The 27054-nt window shown below is 37.7% G+C and overlaps 1 protein-coding gene across 1 annotated transcript; it reads left to right on the top strand.

The window, feature by feature from the left end:
• Positions 1 to 2617: 2617 nt before the first annotated feature.
• Positions 2618 to 26209, top strand: LOC132543176 (uncharacterized). Its single transcript, XM_060206646.1, has 10 exons — positions 2618 to 2669; positions 6218 to 6394; positions 9835 to 9941; positions 14401 to 14512; positions 14731 to 14871; positions 15139 to 15309; positions 17439 to 17528; positions 18067 to 18186; positions 22167 to 22185; positions 24745 to 26209. The coding sequence occupies exons 1-10, from the start codon at positions 2618 to 2620 to the stop codon at positions 25394 to 25396; spliced, it is 1641 nt and encodes a 546-aa protein (XP_060062629.1). The 3' UTR covers positions 25397 to 26209.
• Positions 26210 to 27054: the final 845 nt, after the last annotated feature.

Here is a 27054-nt window from a genome sequence, read left to right as displayed (position 1 = left end):
CCACTAGATGTATCCCGTCACTGTTACTTCCACTAGATGTATCCCGTCACTGTTACTTCCACTAGATGTATCCAGTCACTGTTACTTCCACTAGATGTATCCCGTCACTGTTACTTCCACTAGATGTATCCCGTCACTGTTACTTCCACTAGATGTATCCAGTCACTGTATCCCGTCACTGTTACTTCCACAAGATGTATCCCGTCACTGTTACTTCCACTAGATGTATCCAGTCACTGTTACTTCCACTAGATGTATCCCGTCACTGTTACTTCCACTAGATGTATCCCGTCACTGTTACTTCCACTAGATGTATCCAGTCACTGTTACTTCCACTAGATGTATCCCGTCACTGTTACTTCCACTAGATGTATCCCGTCACTGTTACTTCCACTAGATGTATCCAGTCACTGTTACTTCCACTAGATGTATCCCGTCACTGTTACTTCCACTAGATGTATCCCGTCACTGTTACTTCCACTAAATGTATCCAGTCACTGTATCCCGTCACTGTTACTTCCACTAGATGTATCCCGTCACTGTTACTTCCACTAGATGTATCCAGTCACTGTTACTTCCACTAGATGTATCCCGTCACTGTTAATTCCACTAGATGTATCCCGTCACTGTTACTTCCACTAGATGTATCCAGTCACTGTATCCCGTCACTGTTACTTCCACTAGATGTATCCCGTCACTGTTACTTCCACTAGATGTATCCCGTCACTGTTACTTCCACTAGATGTATCCAGTCACTGTTACTTCCACTAGATGTATCCCGTCACTGTTACTTCCACTAGATGTATCCCGTCACTGTTACTTCCACTAGATGTATCCCGTCACTGTTACTTCCACTAGATGTATCCCGTCACTGTTACTTCCACTAGATGTATCCAGTCACTGTTACTTCCACTAGATGTATCCAATCACTGTTACTTCCACTAGATGTATCCAGTCACTGTTACTTTCACTAGATGTATCCAGTCACTGTATCCCGTCACTGTTACTTCCACAAGATGTATCCCGTCACTGTTACTTCCACTAGATGTATCCAGTCACTGTTACTTTCACTAGATGTATCCCGTCACTGTTACTTCCACTAGATGTATCCCGTCACTGTTACTTCCACTAGATGTATCCCGTCACCGTTACTTCCACTAGATGTATCCCGTCACCGTTACTTCCACTAGATGTATCCCGTCACCGTTACTTCCACTAGATGTATCCCGTCACTGTTACTTCCACTAGATGTATCCAGTCACTGTTACTTCCACTAGATGTATCCAGTCACTGTATCCCGTCACTGTTACTTCCACAAGATGTATCCCGTCACTGTTACTTCCACAAGATGTATCCAGTCACTGTTACTGCCACTAGATGTATCCCGTCACTGTTACTTCCACTAGATGTATCCCGTCACTGTTACTTCCACTAGATGTATCCAGTCACTGTTACTTCCACTAGATGTATCCCGTCACTGTTACTTCCACTAGATGTATCCAGTCACTGTTACTTCCACTAGATGTATCCAGTCACTGTTACTTCCACTAGACGTATCCAGTCACTGTTACTTCCACTAGATGTATCCCGTCACTGTTACTTCCACTAGACGTATCCCGTCACTGTTACTTCCACTAGATGTATCCCGTCACTGTTACTGCCACTAGATGTATCCCGTCACTGTTACTTCCACTAGATGTATCCCGTCACTGTTACTTCCACTAGATGTATCCAGTCACTGTTACTTCCACTAGATGTATCCAGTCTGACAGCTTGTCAAGGTACGGTCAGGTTAAAGTCTTCGATAAATGTATTAGTTTTAATACAAAAAATGGATTCATAAATCTACCATATACACTTGCATTATTGCGCTAATTTGTCAAAAAGTGCCAAAGCACCGAAATTCCATCGCGCCAAAACAGTACGTTTCCAAAAAAATATCTGATCTAGTTGAACATGAACTATAATTTGGTGTTTTTTGTATTAGAAGAAATTACGGTCTTCTAGTATTAATAATTACTTATGTGAATATGTACAATTTTAAGCATGAAATTCTGAGATAGGAAGTATGCCAAATTGTATAGTACGCCTTGTATCATCAATGAATGAAAAGAGGATAATCAAATTGTGCCTGCAATACATTAGACTTTCTCAGCTCTATTGATCATCGATGTTCTCCACAAACCACAGTGCTATATATATTCTATGTTGAAATGGACAATTTAGCACAGTATGTCGGAGAAAATTCACGAATAAAAAAAAACAAAAAAAAAACGACATTATGAAGCGAAAGCGCTAGGTTTTCTCTCGTATATAACTTTCAGTAAATAACAGAACAACGCTTTTACTAACTAATTTTCATCAGATGGATGTCCTCCCATAATTTTTTATGTAAAATACTTTGTTTATAGCATGACATATCTAGTGAGATTTCATCCTTTGCATGTCAATATTTCCGTGTATTTGAAGTGATTTTGTATTTGTCATTTCCCGTTTTCATGGGGTTAAAACTACGATGAACTATGTTGCTCTTTTATATGATTAAATGGTTTTAGAACAGACATGTGCATATATAGATGTCTTGTATGTGTTGTATGGTATCATTAATACTTTGGGCATGAACGTGCCTTATATAATCGTACCGGCCTTATACCTCGTCTTCCTCTTTGGTAAGTTATATACCTTGTCTTACAAGTAATAGTGTTTTTGTTTTATTCTATTTTACTTTTATTCCTTGTCTTTTTATTTTCCTACGCATTATTTTGTGAATTGAACATAGTATACTATAGCCTGTCTCAATTGTCCTATGTCCTGTCTTCATTGTCCTATGTCCTGTCGATGTCCTGTCTTCATTGTCAGATGTCCTGTCGATGTCCTGTCTTCATTGTCAGATGTCCTGTCTTCATTGTCCTATGTCCTGTCTTCATTGTCCGATGTCCTGTCTTCATTGGCCGATGTCCTGTAAATGTCCTGTCTTCATTGTCCTATGTCCTGTCGATGTCCTGTCTTCATTGTCCGATGTCCTGTCTTCATTGTCCGATGTCCTGTCGATGTCCTGTCTTCATTGTCCGATGTCCTGTCTTCATTGTCCTATGTCCTGTCTTCATTGTCCTATGTCCTGTCGATGTCCTGTCTTCATTGTCCTATGTCCTGTAAATGTCCTGTCTTCATTGTCCTATGTCCTGTAAATGTCCTGTCTTCATTGTCCTATGTCCTGTAAATGTCCTGTCTTCATTGTCCGATGTCCTGTCTTCATTGTCCGATGTCCTGTCGCTGTACGTTACTCTGTTTGTTATGTACTTTGATTTGATTGTTATTATTTTGCTTTCTTTTTGTCATGAAGTGTTGACACGAGCTACAATGTTGTGCCAAATCCAAATCATTTAATGTTGACTCTTTAAATTGTTGTTCTTCCTGTATAAAAGCGATTGTAATTCATTCTCATTATTGTACATTACTAACGTTGTGTTAATGATTAGAACTATTATTTACTCGCGCGTTGATGCTGTGGAATAATTACACAATATTACATATTGGCTGTAGAATATTACACTAAACACTTGACAAAAATATCCTTGTTCGCCAGAGAACACGCGCAAAACCGGAAGTACACACTACAATCGTTTGTCAAGCCTTAGATTTACTGTTTGCGTCCTTCGGTAATTTATAAGTCAATGTAAACAATTTGCACATTTTTGAAAGTGTTAATCTGTTAATCTGTTGATTTGTTGATTTGTTGTACTGTATATTGTTACTTTCTTTTCCAAATGACATGAGTGAAGTATTTAAAAACCGAAATGAAGCGATGGTTAAAAAAGAGTCGAAAAGTATTTCTGATATTTCGTAACATCTCAGGGTGGTAATGTCAATAGAATAAAAAAATGTCATATAACACAACCAGTTGAAAACTTGATGCGCGAGAGTCTGTGGCCCCCTTCATCCGTGTTAAGTACCGGCCGTCCACTGTAGAGTATCCAAATTGCCTCCTTGACCAGCCGCCTGACGTCATGTACATAGTGTGCTATAACCTGCCATCCTTGTACGATGTCCTGTCTCCATTGTATGATGTCCTGTCTTCATTGTATGATGTGCTGTCTTCATTGTAAGATGTCCTGTTTTCATTGTCCGATGTCCTGTATTCAGTGTCCGATGTCCTGTATTCAGTGTTCGATGTCCTGTCTTCATTGTACGATGTCCTGTCTTCCTTGTTGTACGATGTTCTGTCGCTGTTTGGTACCCTTTTTGTTGAAGGTTTTACGGTCAATCTGATCTTTCTCCCAATATTTAAGGCCCTTAGCAATACACGCCAAACCAGTCAAATCAATCAGTGAGTACAGAACAAGTCAATCAATGGGTACAGAATAAGTCAATCTGTGGGCACAGAACAAGTCAATCTGTGGGCACAGAACAAGTCAATCTGTGGGTACAGAACAAGTCAATCTGTGTGTACAGAACAAGTCAATCTGTGTGTACAGAACAAGTCAATCTGTGGGTACAGAACAAGTCAAGCTGTGGGTACAGAACAAGTCAATCTGTGTGTACAGAACAAGTCAATCTGTGGGCACAGAACAAGTCAATCTGTGGGCACAGAACAAGTCAATCAGTGGGCACAGAACAAGTCAATCTGTGGGCACAGAACAAGTCAATCTGTGGGTACAGAACAAGTCAATCTGTGGGTACAGAACAAGTCAATCAGTGGGTACAGAACAAGTCAATCAGTGGGTACAGAACAAGTCAATCAGTGGGTACAGAACAAGTCAATCAGTGGGTACAGAACAAGTCAATCAGTGGGTACAGAACAAGTCAATCAGTGGGTACAGAACAAGTCAATCTGTGGGTACAGAACAAGTCAATCTGTGTGTACAGAACAAGTCAAGCTGTGGGCACAGAACAAGTCAATCTGTGGGCACAGAACAAGTCAATCTGTGGGTACAGAACAAGTCAATCTGTGTGTACAGAACAAGTCAATCTGTGGGTACAGAACAAGTCAATCTGTGTGTACAGAACAAGTCAATCTGTGGGCACAGAACAAGTCAATCAGTGGGTACAGAACAAGTCAATCAATGGGTACAGAACAAGTCAATCAATGGGTACAGAACAAGTCAATCAATGGGTACAGAACAAGTCAATCAGTGGGTACAGAACAAGTCAATCAATGGGCACAGAACAAGTCAATCTGTGGGCACAGAACAAGTCAATCTGTGGGTACAGAACAAGTCAATCAATGGGTACAGAACAAGTCAATCAGTGGGTATGTTTCAAACATAACTAAAGTCAATCTTACGGGAAATTATTTACACGAGTGAAGGAAACATGATTTAAACAACTACACGTTTTGTAACCTTTAGTTAATTAATTTGACTTAACTGTATAAAATTATAAATTTGCAACAAAGAGGATGTTCATTGTGTATAATGTGTAAACTCATTTGAAATCGAAGGAGTAGACACTGCTGTTGGTTACAGGTCCCCGAGGTTTGCCAAAATAATCATTTATTAGTTTGTAAGTTCAAGTTAAGTATACCATACCAAGATTTTCCACAATAATATATGTGGATATTTGATTCCGATAGGGTACACGTGCAAGGTTTGCCTTCTCACAAGTTTGTCTCGGTATCGGAAATCAGAGTGTAACAATAGAGTGGTCAATGTTTTTATCGTTGTTACATGTAAAACAGCAATGTGTCAAGCAGGCTTCATTCTGGACTTGGTCTGGAGATGAAGACTTATATATTTCCCTTACCTTGTCAGTGTGACGGTGTATAAACAAATTTCACACGTGGCACTAACACGTCTTAAGCATATCTTAACCTCCAGAAGTCAATTAAAGGGTATCAATATTGTCCTATCGTCTACGCGAAGTCAATATGATTCAAACATCGTTATTAAACACCATGCTGAAAAGGTGTACAATCCAAATCAAATATGGCCAGGTTTACTCCGATGCTTTAGTGGGGGTATATATGGTACTGTATCATTTAGGTTTGACATTTGTATAGTCCACAAGTGGTCATGTCAATAGTTTGGAGAGTTTAGTCACCATATACTCCTAGATGGCAGAAATTTTGTTTCTATAAATTAGCTTTTCAAAAAGATTTTGTTCATTAAAAATGAAACAACATTGTTATCATTTTGTATGAGTGCAACTGCATTTGTTAAAATTCGAAAATACATCCATAGAGAGTGTTTTACAAACGTATTATTACTGTTGATCCTAGACTGTGTTATTACCAATGACACGTACAGGAAGACCTGGAATGAAGCTGTGGATTATTGCAAAACTAAACATGATGGAACACTGTCGACTATCTCTGAGATCAAACAGTCTACTTTCGATATTTGGAACAACGTTTGGATTCGGTCTATCCAAATCACGAAGTGGCTTTCATATGAAGGTAAGGGAACTATTGTATATTTGCAGAGTGAAAAAGATAGAGGACTGAACACAAAATATGCCAACTTTTGTGTCTTAGAAACCACACCACTTTTGTGTCCTATAAACCACACCACTATTATGTCCTATAAACCACACCACTATTGTGTCCTAGAAACCACAACACTATTGTGTCCTATAAACCACACCACTATTGTGTCTTAGAAACCACACCACTCTTGTGTCTTAGAAACCATACCACTATCGTGTCTTAGAAACCACACCACTCTTGTGTCTTAGAAACCACACCACTATTGTGTCCTATAAACCACACCACTATTGTGTCCTATAAACCACACCACTATTGTGTCTTAGAAACCACACCACTTTTGTGTCTTAGAAACCACACAACTCTTGTGTCTTAGAAACCACACCATTTTTGTGTCCTATTAACCACACCATTATTGTGTCCTATAAACCACACCACTTTTGTGTCTTAGAAACCACACAACTCTTGTGTCTTAGAAACCATCCCACTATTGTGTCTTAGAAACCACGCCACTCTTGTGTCCTATAAACCACACCACTATTGTGTCCTATAAACCACACCACTATTGTGTCTTAAAAAACACACCACTCTTGTGTCTTAGAAACCATCCCACTATTGTGTCTTAGAAACCACAGCACTATTGTGTCTTAAAAACCACACCACTATTGTGTCCTATAAACCACCCCACTATTGTGTCTTAGAAACCACACCATTATTGTGTCCTATAAACCACACCACTATTGTGTCCTATAAACCACACAAATATTGTGTCCTATAAACCACACCACTATTGTGTCTTAGAAACCACACCACTATTGTGTCTTAGAAACCACGCCACTCTTGTGTTTTAGAAACCACACCACTCTTGTGTCTTATAAATAAGACCACTATTGTGTCTTAGAAACCACAGCACTATTGTGTCTTAGAAACCACCCACTCTTGTGTCTTATAAACCACAGCACTCTTGTGTCTTAGAAACCACCCACCCTTGTGTCTTATAAACCACACCACTATTGTGTCTTAGAAACCACAACACTCTTGTGTCTTAGAAACCACACCACTCTTGTGTCCTAGAAACCACACCACTCTTGTGTCTTAGAAACCACACCACTCATTTGACTTAGAAACCACACTTCTCTTGTGTCTTAGAAACCACACAACCCTTGTGTCTTTGAAACCACACCACTCTTGTGTCTTAGAAACCAAACAACCCTTGTGTCTTAGAAACCACCCCACTCTTGTGTCCTAGAAACCACACCGCTCTTTTGTCCTAGAAACCACACAATCCCGGTGTCTTAGAAACCACACCAATCTTGTTTCTAAGGAACCACACCACTCTTGTGTCTTAGAAAACAAACAACCCTTGTGTCTTAGAAACCACACCACTCTTGTGTCTTAGAACCACACCACTCGTGTGTCTTAGAAACAACGGCACTCTTATGTCTTAGAAACCACCGACTCTTGTGTCTTAGAAACCACACCACTCTTGTGCATTATAAGCAACACCACTATTGTGTCTTAGAAACCACAGCACTCTTTTGTCTTAGAAACCACCCACTCTTGTGTCTTATAAACCACACCACTATTGTGTCCTAGAAACCACACCAATCTTGTGTCCAATAAAAACCACACCACTCTTGTGTCTTAGAAACCACAACACTCTTGTGTCTTAGAAACCATACCACTCTTGTGTCCTAGAAACCACACCAATCTTGTGTCCAATAAAAACCACACCACTCTTGTGTCTTAGAAACCATACCACTCTTGTGTCTTAGAAACCACACCACTATTGTGTCCTAGAAACCACACCAATCTTGTGTCCAATAAAAACCACACCACTCTTGTGTCTTAGAAACCACACCAATCTTGTGTCCAATAAAAACCACACCACTCTTGTGTCTAAGGAACCACACCACTCTTGTGTCCAAGAAATCACATCACTCTTGTGTCTTAGAAACCACACCACTCTTGTGTCCAAGAAACCACACCACTCTTGTGTCCTAGAAACCATACCTCTCTTGTGTCAAGGAACCATACCAATTTTATGTCTTAGAACCATACCACTATTGTGTCCTAGAACCATAGCACTCCTGTGTCTTAGAAACCAAACAATCCTTGTGTCTTAGAAACGACACCACTCTTGTGTCCAAGAAACCACACCACTCTTGTGTCTTAGAAACCACACCACTCTTGTGTCCTAGAAACCATACCACTCTTGTGTCATGGAACCATACCACTTTTATGTCTTAGAACCATACCACTATTGTGTCCTAGAACCATAGCACTCCTGTGTCTTAGAAACCAAACAATCCTTGTGTCTTAGAAACGACACCACTCTTGTGTCCAAGAAACCACACCACTCTTGTGTCTTAGAAACCACACCATTCTTGTGTCCTAGAAACCATACCATTCTTGTGTCATAAAACCATACCACTTTTATGTCTTAGAATCATACCACTATTGTGTCTTAGAACCATTGCACTCTTGTGTCTTAGAAACCACACCAATCTTGTGTCTTAGAATCCACACCACTTTTGTGTCTTTATAACTACACCACTTTTGTATCCTAGAAACCACACCACTCTTGTGTCTTCGAAACCACACCATTCTTGTGTCCTAGAAGCCACACCACTATTGTGTCTTCGAAACCACACCACTATTGTGTCGTAGAAACCACACCACTCTTGTGTCTTCGAAACTACACTACTCTTATGTCTTTGAAACCATATCACTCTTGTGTCTTAGAAACTACACCACTATTCTGTCTTAGAAACCACACAACTATTGTGTCTTAGAAACAACACCACTCCTGTGTCTTATAACATTACCACCCTTGTGTCTTCATAATTACTCCACCCTTGTGTCTTTATAACCACACCACTCTTGTGTTTGTATAACTACTCCACCCTTGTTTCTTTATAACTACATTACTCCTGGGTCTTTATAACTACATCACTCTTGTGTCTTTATAACCACATCACTCTTGTGTCTTTATAACCATACCACTCTTATGTCTTTTTAACCACATCACTCTTGTGTCTTTATAACCATATCACTCTTGTGTCTTTATAACCATACCACTCTTGTGTCTTTATAACCATACCACTCTTGTGTCTTTGTAACCACACCACTCTTGTAATACAAGAGTAACACGTAGCATCCCACACAGCCACGAGGTTGTTCCGAAGATTTGAATTGCCTGTCGTAATTGTACCCGAGTTTGACATTTGTTATTTTCACAATTTTCCTCCGTGTATATCACATAATAGGCGCATGTCACTTCGATCATTTCGATAATTTCTAACTCTCCATCACTTCTTTTTTGCCGTGCTGCTGTGATGATAAGGCAGTTCTACAAATACTTGGCAAAGCGATTTCGATGTTTGTGACACGTGTGTGTTTTGTTATCCTAGGATGTTACAGTATCGACATCATGGAAACAAGCATAACCTTTGATCAAGATTTCGATGGTAGAAAGCGATGCAGTGAAAGCTGCAATACAGAAAGAATCGCCATACAAGTATGTAACTTTTAATGTCATTCTAATACTTTACTGCAATGCTACCCCTTTACGCTAAATTCGAGAATTAAAACAGCAATGAGCAATAGAGACCTTGAATAAAGGGTCTACAGAGAAAAGTAATAGTGCCACAATAGCTTACGTGATAGATAAATTTTCTTTGATTCAAACATTTTTTAACCAACGGAATTTTGCGCTATTGAAAATATTGTTCTATTGGTTAAACTGAACACAAGACAAACTGTCATCTTATTACATATGCGGACATGTTGAAGAACGTTATTTAGGTAAAATGAGGGCGTTTGGTCAGTATCATGTTTCCTCTTCACTGGTGCTCATAGTATTTTATGTTTTAAGAATGTTTTAAGATTAAAGCGGGAAAAATGTTTTACAATTTGTTTTTACATAATTACTCCGTTTGTTAGGTTCTGCCAGTATGGTTGAAAACGTGATAATTACCTCACAAGGACTTGATTTTACTTTAGATATTACGAAGTCAGAAAATAAAAATCAACGTAGATGGAGAGAAATGACCACAGCATGCATTTTTTTTTCTGTATTTCTGTCGGTTAAGTTAATGGTCTCCAAAGGTACTCGTCAGGGATGGTGAATTTAAGAAAAGACGAAAAATTTGTACACTTTTATTTAATCCTCGGAGGGCGAAATGAGCATAGGGCGAATTCGTGTATTGAAATTCGACGTAAGTTATATGCACTTTTGTTTGTCTGCTCTGGTTTATCGTCTCTGCCGACACAGAAACTTCAATATCGCGGGTATTGGGCAATAGTCATACCGGTAACTTTATCACTAATAATTATGCGCTTTGATATTGTAAATATCTGTATTTAGATTGTATTTGTATTGCTACGCACGAAGATGGGATATGTTCCGGTTTTATGGGAATCCATTTAATAAGTAACAATAAGTAAAATTAGTGTTTTTCATTTATGTTACAAAATACACGAAACAATATAAAAGCCATACCCAAACATTTTGATCAACGACAAAACCAATATCATTTTGTAAAATTCAATTATTGCCCCAGAATATTTTCACAAAATTTCTACTAATTTGTCACATTTGGGTGTTTTGTTTTGCTCATTAAAACACCAAAGTGTGACAAAATCTACCCTTTAGTTATGACATTTCTTGGTGTATGCACGATAGGCAAACTAGGCGAAGTAAGCTATCCCACATTATTGCGCTATCGTGATTGATATAAATTTAGAAATGATTCGTGTGGGATAGGAGTTATTCGTTTTCCAAATACGCCGTATGTAATAGTACAACAAAGTACATGTATATTTGCTAACTAAGTCATCAATATAAAGTTTGGACCACGGACTCAGAATCCGTGGTTGGACATATGTGGATCCATCAAATACAGACTGAACAGTTATATATACAAAGTGCCTCACGTGATCAGCCTTTTTGTACGGACAATCATTACATAAACATTAACACATAAATGGCGTCTCTTTTTGTCTCGGCAATGTATCATCTAAAAACTCATCCTTTCGGTAGGGAAATTTCATTTTCATTAATTCTGTATAACTCTCATTTTTATACTATTTAGTAAACAATATTTAATATATATATATATTTCTCCTGCAACTGGCAGCGCTGTTGTCAGAATACAACTGCCCAGATTGTTTTGCTGTATTCGGTAGTGACGGAAAACAGCTGAATTTTAGCACGTACGATAATTCGAAAAAATACTCTCTGGATTTACTTAAATATTACTTTTAGAATTATAAACAGTTTTTGAAATAAGCGATTTTACATGTTGTAATGAAAAAGTTGATAAGAAATTCATAAAAGCGCTGTTATATCGGATGAAATTGGGAACTATGTTTCCGCGCGGAGCAATCATTTTGGCATCCGCATCAGGTAAAATTCAGCGCAACGTCAATATCAGGTAAACAAAGATTAGACACCAAAACTATTTAAGTTTCAATAGTTTACATGTAATTATCAATCATTGGTGCAGGATAGATAGAATACATTGTCAGTGTCTTAATATATAAACTGCATTTTGGCTCGGGACAGAAGGACAAAAGCTGCTCGCCAAAGGCTCGCCACTTTTGTCTTTCTTCACCCTCACCAAAATACAGCTTATATTTTAAAGACACCGACCATGCATTATTTCTCTCTATATATATGTTATGTGTTGTATGTATTGCGCGAGCATTGTTTGTTGTCTGAGCTACACCACTCGTCACTCTTTAGGGTGTGAAACTATACGATAAGATAGATTGATCCAGTGTTATTTCGGAAACCGTCAAATTGAAAATGACTTTGATAAACACAGATCGAATTTTCCGTTTAATTTTCAACATAAGCCAACTTTCTTTACAAAATTGCACAAAATGTGTGATCCTATCGCACAATTGTGCGCGCGATGTATGCATGATGTGCACACGAAGTTGTCCGTGCGTTTTGCAATACCACACCTGTACACGTAGGTTTGAAAGGTGATTTCTCTATTTTATTATCCAATAGGATAAACAACACAAAATACTAAAATGTATTTCACGGCGACAGAGGCATCGCGACTGATTTATTAAGCAAACATGTAAATCATACACTAATCTGTTACAAATACACAATATACAATGTATGTATATATATGTCACTCGTTTCATTAATAACTATTACATTTTACCGCAACGGAAACCCCACACAGATGAACTTTTATTACATTTTACCGCAAAAAAAAATAAAAAAACAAATCTCCACCTCCGTGCGTCCCTACCTGTGCCACCTGAATGACACGTACAGGTAACACGCTACAGTACGGCCCTAGTCTTGATTTGCACGTGCAAATCATACACATAGCGCCCCCTATTGGCGACTCATACCACAGAGAAAATACTTTCATCCTTATTCCAACTCGTCAAACGGTTGAAATTATATGAACTGCCAGTCATGTCTCGATATGTAACAAACCCGAAATGTGTAACATATACACACGGATTCAAATCAACATATATGACTGACTATTTAGTTACCATCACACTTTTGTTATATTGTATATTACAAAAACTCCTCTAAGTTTACAACAATTGCGATACAAGTTTTCTAACATAATCAAACACTCACACAGACGGTTCCGTCCATCTGAGTGGGGTGCATGTTGCCTTCTCACATCGCTAGAACACTGACGGAGACGGAAAACCTGCGACCAACCAACCAAACAAATGTCACGCAATATCCATTGTAGTACGCCCAGTGGTAACAAAGGGAACTTGACGCGCAATGGCCTGTATGTTCCCATGATGTGTTCTTTAGTACACAAAAGTTAATTCAATACATTCCAAGAATGTTTGTCTTCCACGAGTTAAACCTATTGCTACTGATATACAGACCGGCGAACGGACAAACCAAGTATAATGTTTCCGGACTTTTGCGAAAGCAGGTAATCAAGGTGTAGAAACTGAGATATAACGATCAATCTGTTATAAATATTGTTCATAGGAACCAGCGGAGTATCGTTTCGGAAACCATTGTTCCACATTTGAACTAAAGTGGCCCCACAACATCTCTCGGCCAATCACAGGATATGTTATTGTAGCAAACTGACGCGCTGTAACAAACTGGCACGCTATATCCCGTCAAATACATTCTAATTTGTTGCAAATGTTATTATAACAACTTAACACGCTGCAACAAGCTGACACATTACAGTCACTACTTTTATCATGGAGCCGACAGTGAAAATAGGGAATTACGCTTTTGTAAACTGTTTACAACGTGTAAGTGTGTTTCAACGCGACATACATCTGGCCTTTACATAAGGACTGCGCTTTCGGAAGTAGTTTATTATAAGTTATCACACTTACACACACACACACACACACACACACACACACACACACACACACACACACACACACACACACACACACACACACACACACACACACACACACACACACACACACACACACACACACACACACACACACACACAGATACATCGGCACATTTTCAATAAAATTTCTATCCTGAGTAATTGCCAGGAAAAAAGGGGGGAAAAGACAAAAAACAACTCCCCAATCTTTTGTGTGTTTGTATCTTAGACTCAACACACACAGATACATCGGCACATTTTCAATAATATTTTAATCCTGAGTAATTGCCAGAGATTTCATACATTAATCAAAATGTGCATATTATTGCTGAAAATTTTATATTTCTAAAATGTGCATATTATTGCTGAAAATTTTATATTTCTAAAATGTGCATATTATTGCTGAAAATTTTATATTTCTAAAAAGTGCATATTATTGCTGAAAATTTTATATTTCTAAAATGTATCAGTGGTGAGGCCCGTATTTGTGAAGTTGTGTGAATTATGCTGCTTTCCATTGAAATTGTTGGTCCCTTTCAGTATGTTAGATATAGCCACAGGAGATTGGACAGTATTTCCATTACATTGTGAATTCATCTTTTGAAGGAGAACAGACGGTGTGTTTGTTTATCTGCGGATGCTTCACATAAGGTCGAATGGAGGCACTGTGATACATTTGGAAATGAATCAAATTTTGTTGTTTACAGAAAATATCGCAGTAAGTTCTTCCCTATATTTATACTGTAACAACGTTTTTACTCGTACAACGTCTTTAAATTCGATATAAAACTACCAATGTCACATCCTGATGGAGTTGTACGTTATACATTTTAACTTGTTGAAATATGATACGTATTGCTGGTGGTTTTGAAGATCGTATTTTACGTATGATTCTAGTGTATGTAATATATGAGAGATAAAATCGGTTTGCTACAGACGAAGATGTGTTGAAGAAAAGTCCATCACGTGGGAAAAATGCCCGTTCATCAGATTCGGAAAGGAACTGTGTCGCTTTTAATTGTAAGAAGAAAACTTCTCATTTGAAGGCTTGCAAACAAAAAATCAGAATTTTATGTTGTAAGTACTATCAAACTTATTCAAAACTTTCTAGCAAAACTGGGGCTATGATATAGCTTAATTCTCTTAACCTGCTTTCAAATAACTTCTATCAATCCTATTCTTTTCCTTCCAATTATTACAGGGTCATTTGATAACGTACAACTTATCGACTACATGATTTAAACGACCAGTTTGATATCTACTTGTAAAAGCATGAATTCTACGATAAAAGACGCGAAATATATGTAATAACAGTTATGTGACTAAATCCAAACTTCATTGCAGCTGATTCAAAAAGATCAAATGAAAAGCTGAATTGGAAAGAAGGAGTACAATACTGTTCAAACAAGGGATTTTTACCTCAGTCTTTCGAGAAGAATTGCCAGAATGACGACGGTACGTTTAGGACTGACAACGGACTATTATGGATCGGAATGTATCGTCCAGTGGCTCTTGGTAGGATATCATATGATAATTCAGATAAATAGCATTCAAAACTTTATGATCTTTCAATCAGTGAAACCATCCTTCCTCTGTCAACTAAAAATTGGGAATAAAGCACACAGGTAATCTGTTAACGATCCTCAACACATTATGTATATAGCGAAATATATTGGAAATTCAAGACGTACTTTATCAACGATTAGATAGCCTGTTATGCATTTCGATCTTAAAAACTGTACAAAAACCATGCTATCGACTAGTGCTTTAGTACAGCCCAGTCACGAAATCGCATCAGTGGGCTGTTTCATTTTTTCCAATATTCGCCAGCGATGATGAGAGCCTGGATTTTTATAGCCAGGAGGCGATAGAGGAAAATAAAAAAAATAATGGACAGAATCATCAAAAACTCTACGGGAAAGCCATGTTATTCAATGAATGTAGTCATTTTCATATTTCGAATGATTTCATCAAAGTCTCAACATCATATATTCTCAACAAAAAAAAGAAACGCACAAACTTCCCCCTTGCAGCACACCTTAGCTGTAAGGAAAAAATGGGATATTTGGTCAGGTATTACAATAAGATTGATCTCCCTTCTCGACAATCGACGATGTCATTGTCTGACTTTGTGAATATCATTAGTCCAAATCACGCGCCGTGATCAAGCCATGCCGGATGTTTTCAAACGAATATATATTTCAACGGATACTCTCAATTGAGCCACATTAATTTTACACATTGGAATTTTGATTTCGCTGGTTTCAATGCGAGTGGGTTAGTTTCTGATCGTCCCAGGATCAGGCGTCCGCGAGTAACGACCGCACGACATATTTAAGACTGCGTTGCATACCTTAGGTATTCATGGAAGACCCATTAGAGCTCAAACTTGCGTGCCGAGAGAAGCATTGCGCGCTGACCTTATCCCAGGCCACAGAGGCGGTAAATGTTTAAACAGGTTTGGGATGCGTCGGTGGAGTCGTGTGATGTTCACCTACAAGTCAAGATTCTGTCTGTATCGCTCAGACGGAAGAAAAAGGGTATATCGCAGTGAGGGTTTCGCCGACGCATACATGGTTGAACGCGATAGACTCGGTGAAGCTTCTGTAATGGTTTGGGGAGACATTTCCCATGGAGTGAGATCGTCCATATTGGTCCTGAATCCAAACTTCAATGCTTTTCTATATAGAGACCAGATCCTCCAACCACATGTCTTTCTCGACCGCATGTTGCCAGGATCATCAAAGTTCAGCCTCTGAAATAGCCCTCATATAGTCATGACGTGTCTCCCATTGACTATCTGTTGGATGAGCTGGTCAGGCGTAATACGAAACGTCAAAACTTCCAACTGACCGCACCCTGTTGATCGCAGCATTAACACAAGGATGGAACAGCATTCCTTTAAGGCGAAGTAATGTTCTCATGAATTCAATGCATAAGAGAATCCTTACAGGGATTCCTGCAAAAGTTGCCCACACAAAGTACTGAAGTGTCTTTTTGTTTTTCGCGGTATCCCAATTTGAGTAACGACTGACGACACAAGGGACGTCACACAGAATTTTCCTCTACAGTATTGTAAAGAGTAGACTTGTCCCTTGATATTGATATGAAATTTTGTACAAATTTCCCAAAATATCATAGACTATTGATCGCATCGCGTTTCTTTTTTTGTTGAGTATTTATGTATATTATCAACATACCACAATGCCACACCGGTGACGAAAAGCGTCAGGAATTAAAAGTCCAGCAGCAGTGGTCACCACCTGGATACCTAGGATATCGTACATGAGACACACAAGTCTAGAGCACCTATTAATTTGACTTTAGAGTTACGTACAATAAAGCCATTTAATGAAGTTACTGTATCATAGAGCAGTTTAGTCCTTTTAGGACTCCTCAGTGATAATAGGGGCCTAAATTTGATATAAAACTATTACGGGTATCCCAAATAATTAATACATAAGGCTTGAAAAAATAAAGCGGATATTTTCAAAACCTCATATTCTATTATTTTAGATAATAACACATTTTTCTTAAAAACACATGTATGTTTCATCATCATTTCCAAACCGTATATACGTAGCTGTATGTCTTGTTTGTTAAAAATAGTCTATCAAATCTTGAGTCCTACGTTTCTTTTTCAGACAAAACACTCTTTGAAGAATGCACTTACACGAACACATCGTTTAAAAAGGGCATAAACTGCACGAAAAGGCTGCCCTTCTTTTGTACTGGTAAGTATACTTTAGAGATCAAAAAATTAGTATTGAATGTAAAGTCGCAAGTTACCAAAATGTCATCACAGCAAAATTGTACAGTTAGTACTTCTTAATGTATTCTGATATAATGGGTCAATAGAAGTTGTGGTCACAATTGAGGATAAAACTTTGTGTAATTGTTGGTCATACTAAGGCGATGTGCATTGTACCAAATTCAGAGACTGCAACCCCTTAATTACAGAGTTATTGCCCTTTATTAAAACTTCTTGTCCAGAGCATAACTTTGCTTTCAATCAAACTTGGATAATGAAACTTGGTGTATATATCAGTCATACAGTAACCAAATTCAGGGCCCAAAACCCGTTCATTACATAATTATTGCCCTTTGTTCAACTTTGTCCCTATAAAATCATTTTCGGAAAGCATGCATTAGTTTCCCTTATACTCCTCTTTTTGTTGGTTTTTGTCGGGAATAATTAAAACGCTAAGGTTACCATTTTATATTGACATGCAAAAAATGAGCATTTTTGCCTATCTTATCGATTGATCAAAGGACCCGATGGGCTTGTCCATTCATCATCACAAAGACGTCAGAATCCATCATCAACTGGAATACCTCCCAACCTCACCGAAAATCCAATGACAAGTCCAAAGAAAACGTCTTCTCTTAACGGTGAATTTCTTAGCTACTTCTCAATTTCATGGTATCGTCGACATAACATTGATTCACTTCTTTTGATTTTTTCAGATCTTACTGGGAGGGGAGGTCTTATATATCATATCTTACTTTTACTGGGAGGGGAGGTCTTATATATCATATCTTACTTCTTATATATCATATCTTACTTTTACTGGGAGGGGAAGTCTTATATATCATATCTTACTGGGAGGGGAGGTCTTATATATCATATCTTACTGGGAGGGAAGGTCTTATATATCATATCTTACTTTTACTGGGAGGGGAAGTCTTATATATCATATCTTACTTTTACTGGGAGGGGAAGTCTTATATATCATATCTTACTGGGAGGGGAGGTCTTATATATCATATCTTACTTTTACTGGGAGGGGAAGTCTTATATATCATATCTTACTTTTACTGGGAGGGGAGGTCTTATATATCATATCTTACTTTTACTGGGAGGGGAGGTCTTATATATCATATCTTACTGGGAGGGAGGGGAGGTCTTATATATCATATCTTACTGGGAGGGGAAGTCTTATATATCATATCTTACTGGGAGGGGAGGTCTTATATATCATATCTTACTGGGAGGGGAGGTCTTATATATCATATCTTACTGGGAGGGGAGGTCTTATATATCATATCTTACTGGGAGGGGAGGTCTTATATATCATATCTTACTGGGAGGGGAGGTCTTATATATCATATCTTACTGGGAGGGGAGGTCTTATATATCATATCTTACTGGGAGGGGAGGTCTTATATATCATATCTTACTGGGAGGGGAGGTCTTATATATCATATCTTACTGGGAGGGGAGGTCTTATATATCATATCTTACTTTTACTGGGAGGGGAGGTCTTATATATCATATCTTACTTTTACTGGGAGGGGAGGTCTTATATATCATATCTTACTGGGAGGGGAGGTCTTATATATCATATCTTACTGGGAGGGGAGGTCTTATATATCATATCTTACTGGGAGGGGAGGTCTTATATATCATATCTTACTTTTACTGGGAGGGGAGGTCTTATATATCATATCTTACTGGGAGGGGAGGTCTTATATATCATATCTTACTGGGAGGGGAGGTCTTATATATCATATCTAACTGGGAGGGGAGGTCATATATCATATCTTACTGTTACTGGGAGGGGAAGTCTTATATATCATATCTTACTGGGAGGGGAGGTCTTATATATCATATCTTACTGGGAGGGGAGGTCTTATATATCATATCTTACTTTTACTGGGAGGGGAGGTCTTATATATCATATCTTACTGGGAGGGGAGGTCTTATATATATATCTTACTGGGATTTACTGGGAGGGGAGGTCTTATATATCATATCTTACTATATTACTTTTACTGGAGGGGAGGTCTTATATATCATATCTTACTTTTACTGGGAGGGGAGGTCTTATATATCATATCGTACTGGGAGGGGAGGTCTTATATATCATATCTTACTTTGACTGGGAGGGGAGGTCTTATATATCATATCTTACTGGGAGGGGAGGTCTTCTATATTATATCTTACTGGGAGGGGAGGTCTTATATATTATATCTTACTGGGAGGGGAGGTCTTATATATCATATCTTACTGGGAGGGGAGGTCTTATATATCATATCTTACTCTTATATATCATATCTTACTTTTACTGGGAGGGGAGGTCTTATATATCATATCTTACTTTTACTGGGAGGGGAGGTCTTATATATATATCTTACTATTATATATCTACTTTCTTACTGGGAGGGGAGGTCTTATATATCATATCTTACTGGGAGGGGAGGTCTTATATATCATATCTTACTGGGAGGGGAGGTCTTATATATCATATCTTACTGGGAGGGGAAGTCTTATATATCATATCTTACTGGGAGGGGAGGTCTTATATATCATATCATACTGGGAGGGGAGGTCTTATATATCATATCTTACTGGGAGGGGAGGTCTTATATATCATATCTTACTTTGACTGGAAGGGGAGGTCTTATATATATCTGACGTTTACTGGGAGGGGAGGTCTTATATATCACATCTTCTTCTTATATATCATATCTTACTGGGAGGGGAGGTCTTATATATCATATCTTACTTTTACTGGGAGGGGAGGTCTTATATATCATATCTTACTGGGAGGGGAGGTCTTATATATCATATCTTACTGGGAGGGGAGGTCTTATATATCATATCTTACTGGGAGGGGAGGTCTTATATATCATATCTTACTGGGAGGGGAGGTCTTATATCATATCTTACTGGGAGGGGAGGTCTTATATATCATATCTTAATGGGAGGGGAGGTCTTATATATCATATCTTACTTTTACTGGGAGGTGAGGTCTTATATATCATATCTTACTGGGAGGGGAGGTCTTATATATCATATCTTACTTTTACTGGGAGGGGAGGTCTTATATATCATATCTTACTTTTACTGGGAGGGGAGGTCTTATATATCATATCTTACTTTTACTGGGAGGGGAGGTCTTATATATCATATCTTACTTTTACTGGGAGGGGAGGTCTTATATATCATATCTTACTTTTACTGGGAGGGGAGGTCTTATATATCATATCTTACTGGGAGGGGAGGTCTTATATATCATATCTTACTAGGGGAGGTCTTATATATCATTCTTACTGGGAGGGGAGGTCTTATATATCTTATATTTTACTGGGAGGGGAGGTCTTATATATCTTTTCTTACTTTGACTGGGAGGGGAGGTCTTATATATCATATCTTACTTTTACTGGGAGGGGAGGTCTTATATATCATATCTTACTGGGAGGGGAGGTCTTATATATCATATCTTACTGGGAGGGGAGGTCTTATATATTATATCTTACTGGGAGGGGAGGTCTTATATATCATATCTTACTGGGAGGGGAGGTCTTATATATCATATCTTACTGGGAGGGGAGGTCTTATATATTATATCTTACTATCTTACTGGGAGGGGAGGGGATCATCTTATATAGGTCTATATCATTATCTTACTGGGAGGGGAGGTCTTATATATCATATCTTACTTTTACTGGGAGTGGAGGTCTTATATATTATATCTTACTGGGAGGGGAGGTCTTATATATCATATCTTACTGGGAGGGGAGGTCTTATATATCATATCTTACTTTTACTAGGGAGGGGATATCACTCTTATATCTAGATGTCTATATATATCATCATTATAGACTTTCCTACTGTTAGGAGGGGAGGTCTTATATATAGATGTTAGGTCTAGTTCATCATTATAGGTCTACATCCTAGATGTTAGGTCTAGTCCATCATTATAGACTACATCCTAGATGTTAGGTCTAGTCCATCATTATAGACTACATCCTAGATGTTAGGTCTAGTCCATCATTATAGGTCTACATCCTAGATGTTAGGTCTAGTCCATCATTATAGGTCTACATCCTAGATGTTAGGTCTAGTCCATCATTATAGACTACATCCTAGATGTTAGGTCTAGTCCATCATTATAGACTATAGATGTTAGGTCTAGTCTATCATTATATCCTAGATGTTAGGTCTAGTCCATCATTATAGACTACATCCTAGATGTTAGGTCTAGTCCATCATTATAGACTACATCCTAGATGTTAGGTCTAGTCCATCATTATAGACTACATCCTAGATGTTAGGTCTAGTCCATCATTATAGGTCTACATCCTAGATGTTAGGTCTAGTCCATCATTATAGTCCATCTACATCCTAGCTTAGGTCTAGTCCATGTTAGGTCTAGTCCATCATTATAGACTACATCCTAGATGTTAGGTCTAGTCCATCATTATAGGTCTACATCCTAGATGTTAGGTCTAGTCCATCATTATAGACTACATCCTAGATGTTAGGTCTAGTCCATCATTATAGACTACATCCTAGATGTTAGGTCTAGTCCATCATTATCCTAGATGTTAGGTCTACATCCTAGATGTTAGGTCTATCATTATAGGTCTCATTATAGATGTTAGGTCTACTACATCCTAGATGTTAGGTCTAGTTCATCATTATAGACTACATCCTAGATGTTAGGTCTAGTCCATCATTATAGTCTACATCCTAGATGTTAGGTCTAGTCCATCATTATAGGTCTACATCCTAGATGTTAGGTCTAGTCCATCATTATAGATCTACATCCTAGATGTTAGGTCTAGTCCATCATTATAGGTCAACATCCTAGATGTTAGGTCTAGTCCATCATTATAGACTACATCCTAGATGTTAGGTCTAGTCCATCATTATAGGTCAACATCCTAGATGTTAGGTCTAGTCCATCATTATAGACTACATCCTAGATGTTAGGTCTAGTCCATCATTATAGACTACATCCTAGATGTTAGGTCTAGTCCATCATTATAGACTACATCCTAGATGTTAGGTCTAGTCCATCATTATAGGTCTACATCCTAGATGTTAGGTCTAGTCCATCATTATAGACTACATCCTAGATGTTAGGTCTAGTCCATCATTATAGACTACATCCTAGATGTTAGGTCTAGTCCATCATTATAGACTACATCCTAGATGTTAGGTCTAGTCCATCATTATAGACTACATCCTAGATGTTAGGTCTAGTCCATCATTATAGACTACATCCTAGATGTTAGGTCTAGTCCATCATTATAGACTACATCCTAGATGTTAGGTCTAGTCCATTATAGACATTATGTTAGGTCTAGTCCATCATTATAGACATCCTAGATGTTAGGTCTAGTCCATCATTATAGACTACATCCTAGATGTTAGGTCTAGTCCATCATTATAGACTACATCCTAGATGTTAGGTCTAGTCCATCATTATAGACTACATCCTAGATGTTAGGTCTAGTCCATCATTATAGACTACATCCTAGATGTTAGGTCTAGTCCATCATTATGTTAGGTCTACATCCTAGATGTTACATCCTAGATGTTAGGTCTAGTCCATCATTATAGACTCCTAGATGTTAGGTCTAGTCCATCATTATAGGTCTACATCCTAGATGTTAGGTCTAGTCCATCATTATAGGTCTACATCCTAGATGTTAGGTCTAGTCCATCATTATAGGTCTACATCCTAGATGTTAGGTCTAGTCCATCCTAGATGTTAGGTCTAGTCCATCATTATAGACTACATCCTAGATGTTAGGTCTAGTCCATCATTATAGGACTACATCCTAGATGTTAGGTCTAGTCCATCATTATAGGACTACATCCTAGATGTTAGGACTACATCCTAGATGTTAGGTCTAGTCCATCATTATAGGTCTACATCCTAGATGTTAGGTCTAGTCCATCATTATAGGTCTACATCCTAGATGTTAGGTCTAGTCCATCATTATAGACTACATCCTAGATGTTAGGTCTAGTCCATCATTATAGACTACATCCTAGATGTTAGGTCTAGTCCATCATTATAGTGTTAGGTCCCATCATTATAGACTACATCCTAGATGTTAGGTCTAGTCCATCATTATAGACTACATCCTAGATGTTATCATTATAGGTCTACATCCTAGTGTTAGGTCCATCATTATAGGTCTACATCCTAGATGTTAGGTCTAGTCCATCATTATAGGTCTACATCCTAGATGTTAGGTCTAGTCCATCATTATAGGTCTAGATGTTAGGTCTAGTCCATCATTATAGACTAGATGTTAGGTCTAGTCCATCATTATAGACTACATCCTAGATGTTAGGTCTAGTCCATCATTATAGGTCTACATCCTAGATGTTAGGTCTAGTCCATCATTATAGACTACATCCTAGATGTTAGGTCTAGTCCATCATTATAGACTACATCCTAGATGTTAGGTCTAGTCCATCATTATAGACTACATCCTAGATGTTAGGTCTAGTCCATCATTATAGGTCTACATCCTAGATGTTAGGTCTAGTCCATCATTATAGACTACATCCTAGATGTTAGGTCTAGTCCATCATTATAGACTACATCCTAGATGTTAGGTCTAGTCCATCATTATAGGTCTACATCCTAGATGTTAGGTCTAGTCCATCATTATAGGTCTACATCCTAGATGTTAGGTCTAGTCCATCATTATAGACTACATCCTAGATGTTAGGTCTAGTCCATCATTATAGGTCTACATCCTAGATGTTAGGTCTAGTCCATCATTATAGTCTACATCCTAGATGTTAGGTCTAGTCCATCATTATAGGTCTACATCCTAGATGTTCGGTCTAGTCCATCATTATAGGTCTACATCCTAGATGTTAAGTCTAGTCCATCATAGATGTTAGGTCTAGTCCATCATTATAGGACTACATCCTAGATGTTAGGTCTAGTCCATCATTATAGGTCAACATCCTAGATGTTAGGTCTAGTCCATCATTATAGACTACATCCTAGATGTTCGGTCTAGTCCAACATTCTTTGAGAACCTGACAATTTGAAGTGTGTATCGAGTTATACTGTTATATTCAAACGGTTTGAGATTTTCAGATATACATAATTATACGTTATTACTATTGATAGAATGAAAAAGAAGACTTCTTTCCTGATATCTTACCTCATTTATATGTTTTTGTAGAACAAAGAGAAATGAGAAACATATACTGTTACAAAAGGGAATACTCGTACCAGAACATAAGACACCATCTGAGTCCAAGGTGAATATACCACCAAATGATCGAGAAAAACACGATGAAAACATTTATGAATTTGAAGAAATTGAAGATGAAGAGGACAGCCAGATGGTGTCGTGTCGAAATCTGACTGTAGAATGTCCCCTGCCGTGTAAAGACCCCGGTGCAGCCAGAATTTTATCAAGTTGTCTCTCCAGTGTTCCAATTGACCTACCTTCGTGTAGCAGTGTAGATCAGGAGAGGGACAATACTTTGGAAACTAGTAACGATACCGAAACAGGAGGTCAAAGAAATCATATCAAAGACTCGGGCTCATCAGTAGGAAACGAATATGATTCGTTCAGCATTCTAAAGGCAGGAAAAAACGTCGAACCGGACTTATACGACCACGCGAAAGTCGTCCCTGAACATAGAAGAAAAGACAAGACGCATCACGAAGAAAGATCAGTATTGAAACCTGACAACCAAAGTGAAAAGAACAACACAGACTTTACTTATGATATGGCGAGAGGTATTGAACATGAGTATGATGAATTCTGGAAACCAAATAAATGTGTTGTTATTTCAGACTCACGTGATAGCGTTGCCTCTTTCTAAATAAAAAAGGCACTAACACGCGACAGGGATAACTTATAAGGTAGTTTATCGAGCCGCAGACCTAAATATTTTTTGAATGCGATAGTGGATGCTACTCTGGTACTCCGTTCAAATTTTTTGAAAGTGGTGTTTTATCGTGCATTTGAAATGCATTGTGTTTGACGAACTGAAGAGGACAACATCAGCAAGTTTAAAAGATATTTTTCGATACGAATGATTGATCTTGTTTTTTTCACATACAATCATGTTTATCAAAATGACCACACTAGCAGAATTTGTAGTGAACATGATAAGTATACCGTGTGTATTTTGTGTCCGTCATCAATACAACATTCTAATAATTGTTTTTTTCACATACAATCATGTTTATCAAAATGACCACACTAGCAGAATTTGTAGTGAACATGATAAGTATACCGTGTGTATTTTGTGTCCGTCATCAATACAACATTCTAATAATTGTTTTTTTCACATACAATCATGTTTATCAAAATGACCACACTAGCAGAATTTGTAGTGAACATGATAAGTATACCGTGTGTATTTTGTGTCCGTCATCAATACAACATTCTAATAATTGTTTTTTTCACATACAATCATGTTTATCAAAATGACCGCACTAGCAGAATTTGTAGTGAACATGATAAGTATACCGTGTGTATTTTGTGTCCGTCATCAATACAACATTCTAATAATTGTTTTTTTCACATACAATCATGTTTATCAAAATGACCACACTAGCAGAATTTGTAGTGAACATGATAAGTATACCGTGTGTATTTTGTGTCCGTCATCAATACAACATTCTAATAATTGTTTGTTGATTAATTTTGTATAGTATAAACCTATTATTTAGATATTGTTCGATATATGGAAGAAATATGCTGAGACAGACTCTCTTTGGTTTCAATTAATATACAAAAACCATGTGAAAAGCGCGATAACATATTTAAACTTGAAAATTTTAATTCTATTCTTATTTAATTTTTATTTAGTAACCTTCACCTTTATTAACATTCCTATGCATTCAGCCGTCAGTATTGTCTCTCATCTGAACATGTAATTTTCGATTTTAACCAGGTTCTTACCTACAGCGTTTAGACTTGATCAGGTCTTATATAGGGAAACCCAGAAACAAACAAGTCCTAAGGTTCTCTTAGATTAAACAGACGTAGCAATATATTTGTTATTATTATTGACACAGTGATAATCTGTATGACGAGGGAGAAAGGTATTTAATAAACGATTGTATCACACATGATTAAATTACAGTAATGTATACTGATGAAAAAATTTGTAAAATATAATAATGTCTTAGTACTATATACTCTGGTCGATATGGATGTATTTTGTTTTGAGTGAACAATATGTTCTTGCACATGTGCATGCAATAATATTTAATGGTACATGTGTACAGTATGATACAGTACATGTGTATAGTATGATATATGTGTATAGTATGATACAGGATGGTACATGTGTATAGTATGATACAGGATGGTATATGTGTATAGTATGATACAGTACATGTGTATAGTATGATACAGGATGGTACATGTGTATAGTATGGTACAGGATGGTACATGTGTATAGTATGATACAGTACATGTGTATAGTATGATACAGGATGATACATGTGTATAGTATGATACAGTACA

This window comes from Ylistrum balloti, unplaced genomic scaffold (assembly GCF_031769215.1).
Source record: "Ylistrum balloti isolate Yb309-2 unplaced genomic scaffold, AGI_CSIRO_Ybal_v1 Utg369742, whole genome shotgun sequence".
NCBI lineage: Eukaryota > Metazoa > Mollusca > Bivalvia > Pectinida > Pectinidae > Ylistrum > Ylistrum balloti.
This window is presented reverse-complemented; position numbering and strand designations above follow the sequence as displayed.

Excerpts from the sequence above, each read along its gene's own strand:
- LOC132543176 (XM_060206646.1), top strand. The coding sequence starts at position 2,618 with ATGAACGTGCCTTATATAATCGTACCGGCCTTATACCTCGTCTTCCTC. Across the intron at positions 14,513-14,730 it reads TGTTTACAGAAAATATCGCA|ACGAAGATGTGTTGAAGAAA; the intron begins GTAAGTTCTTCC and ends GGTTTGCTACAG. Across the intron at positions 17,529-18,066 it reads GCTGCCCTTCTTTTGTACTG|GACCCGATGGGCTTGTCCAT; the intron begins GTAAGTATACTT and ends GATTGATCAAAG.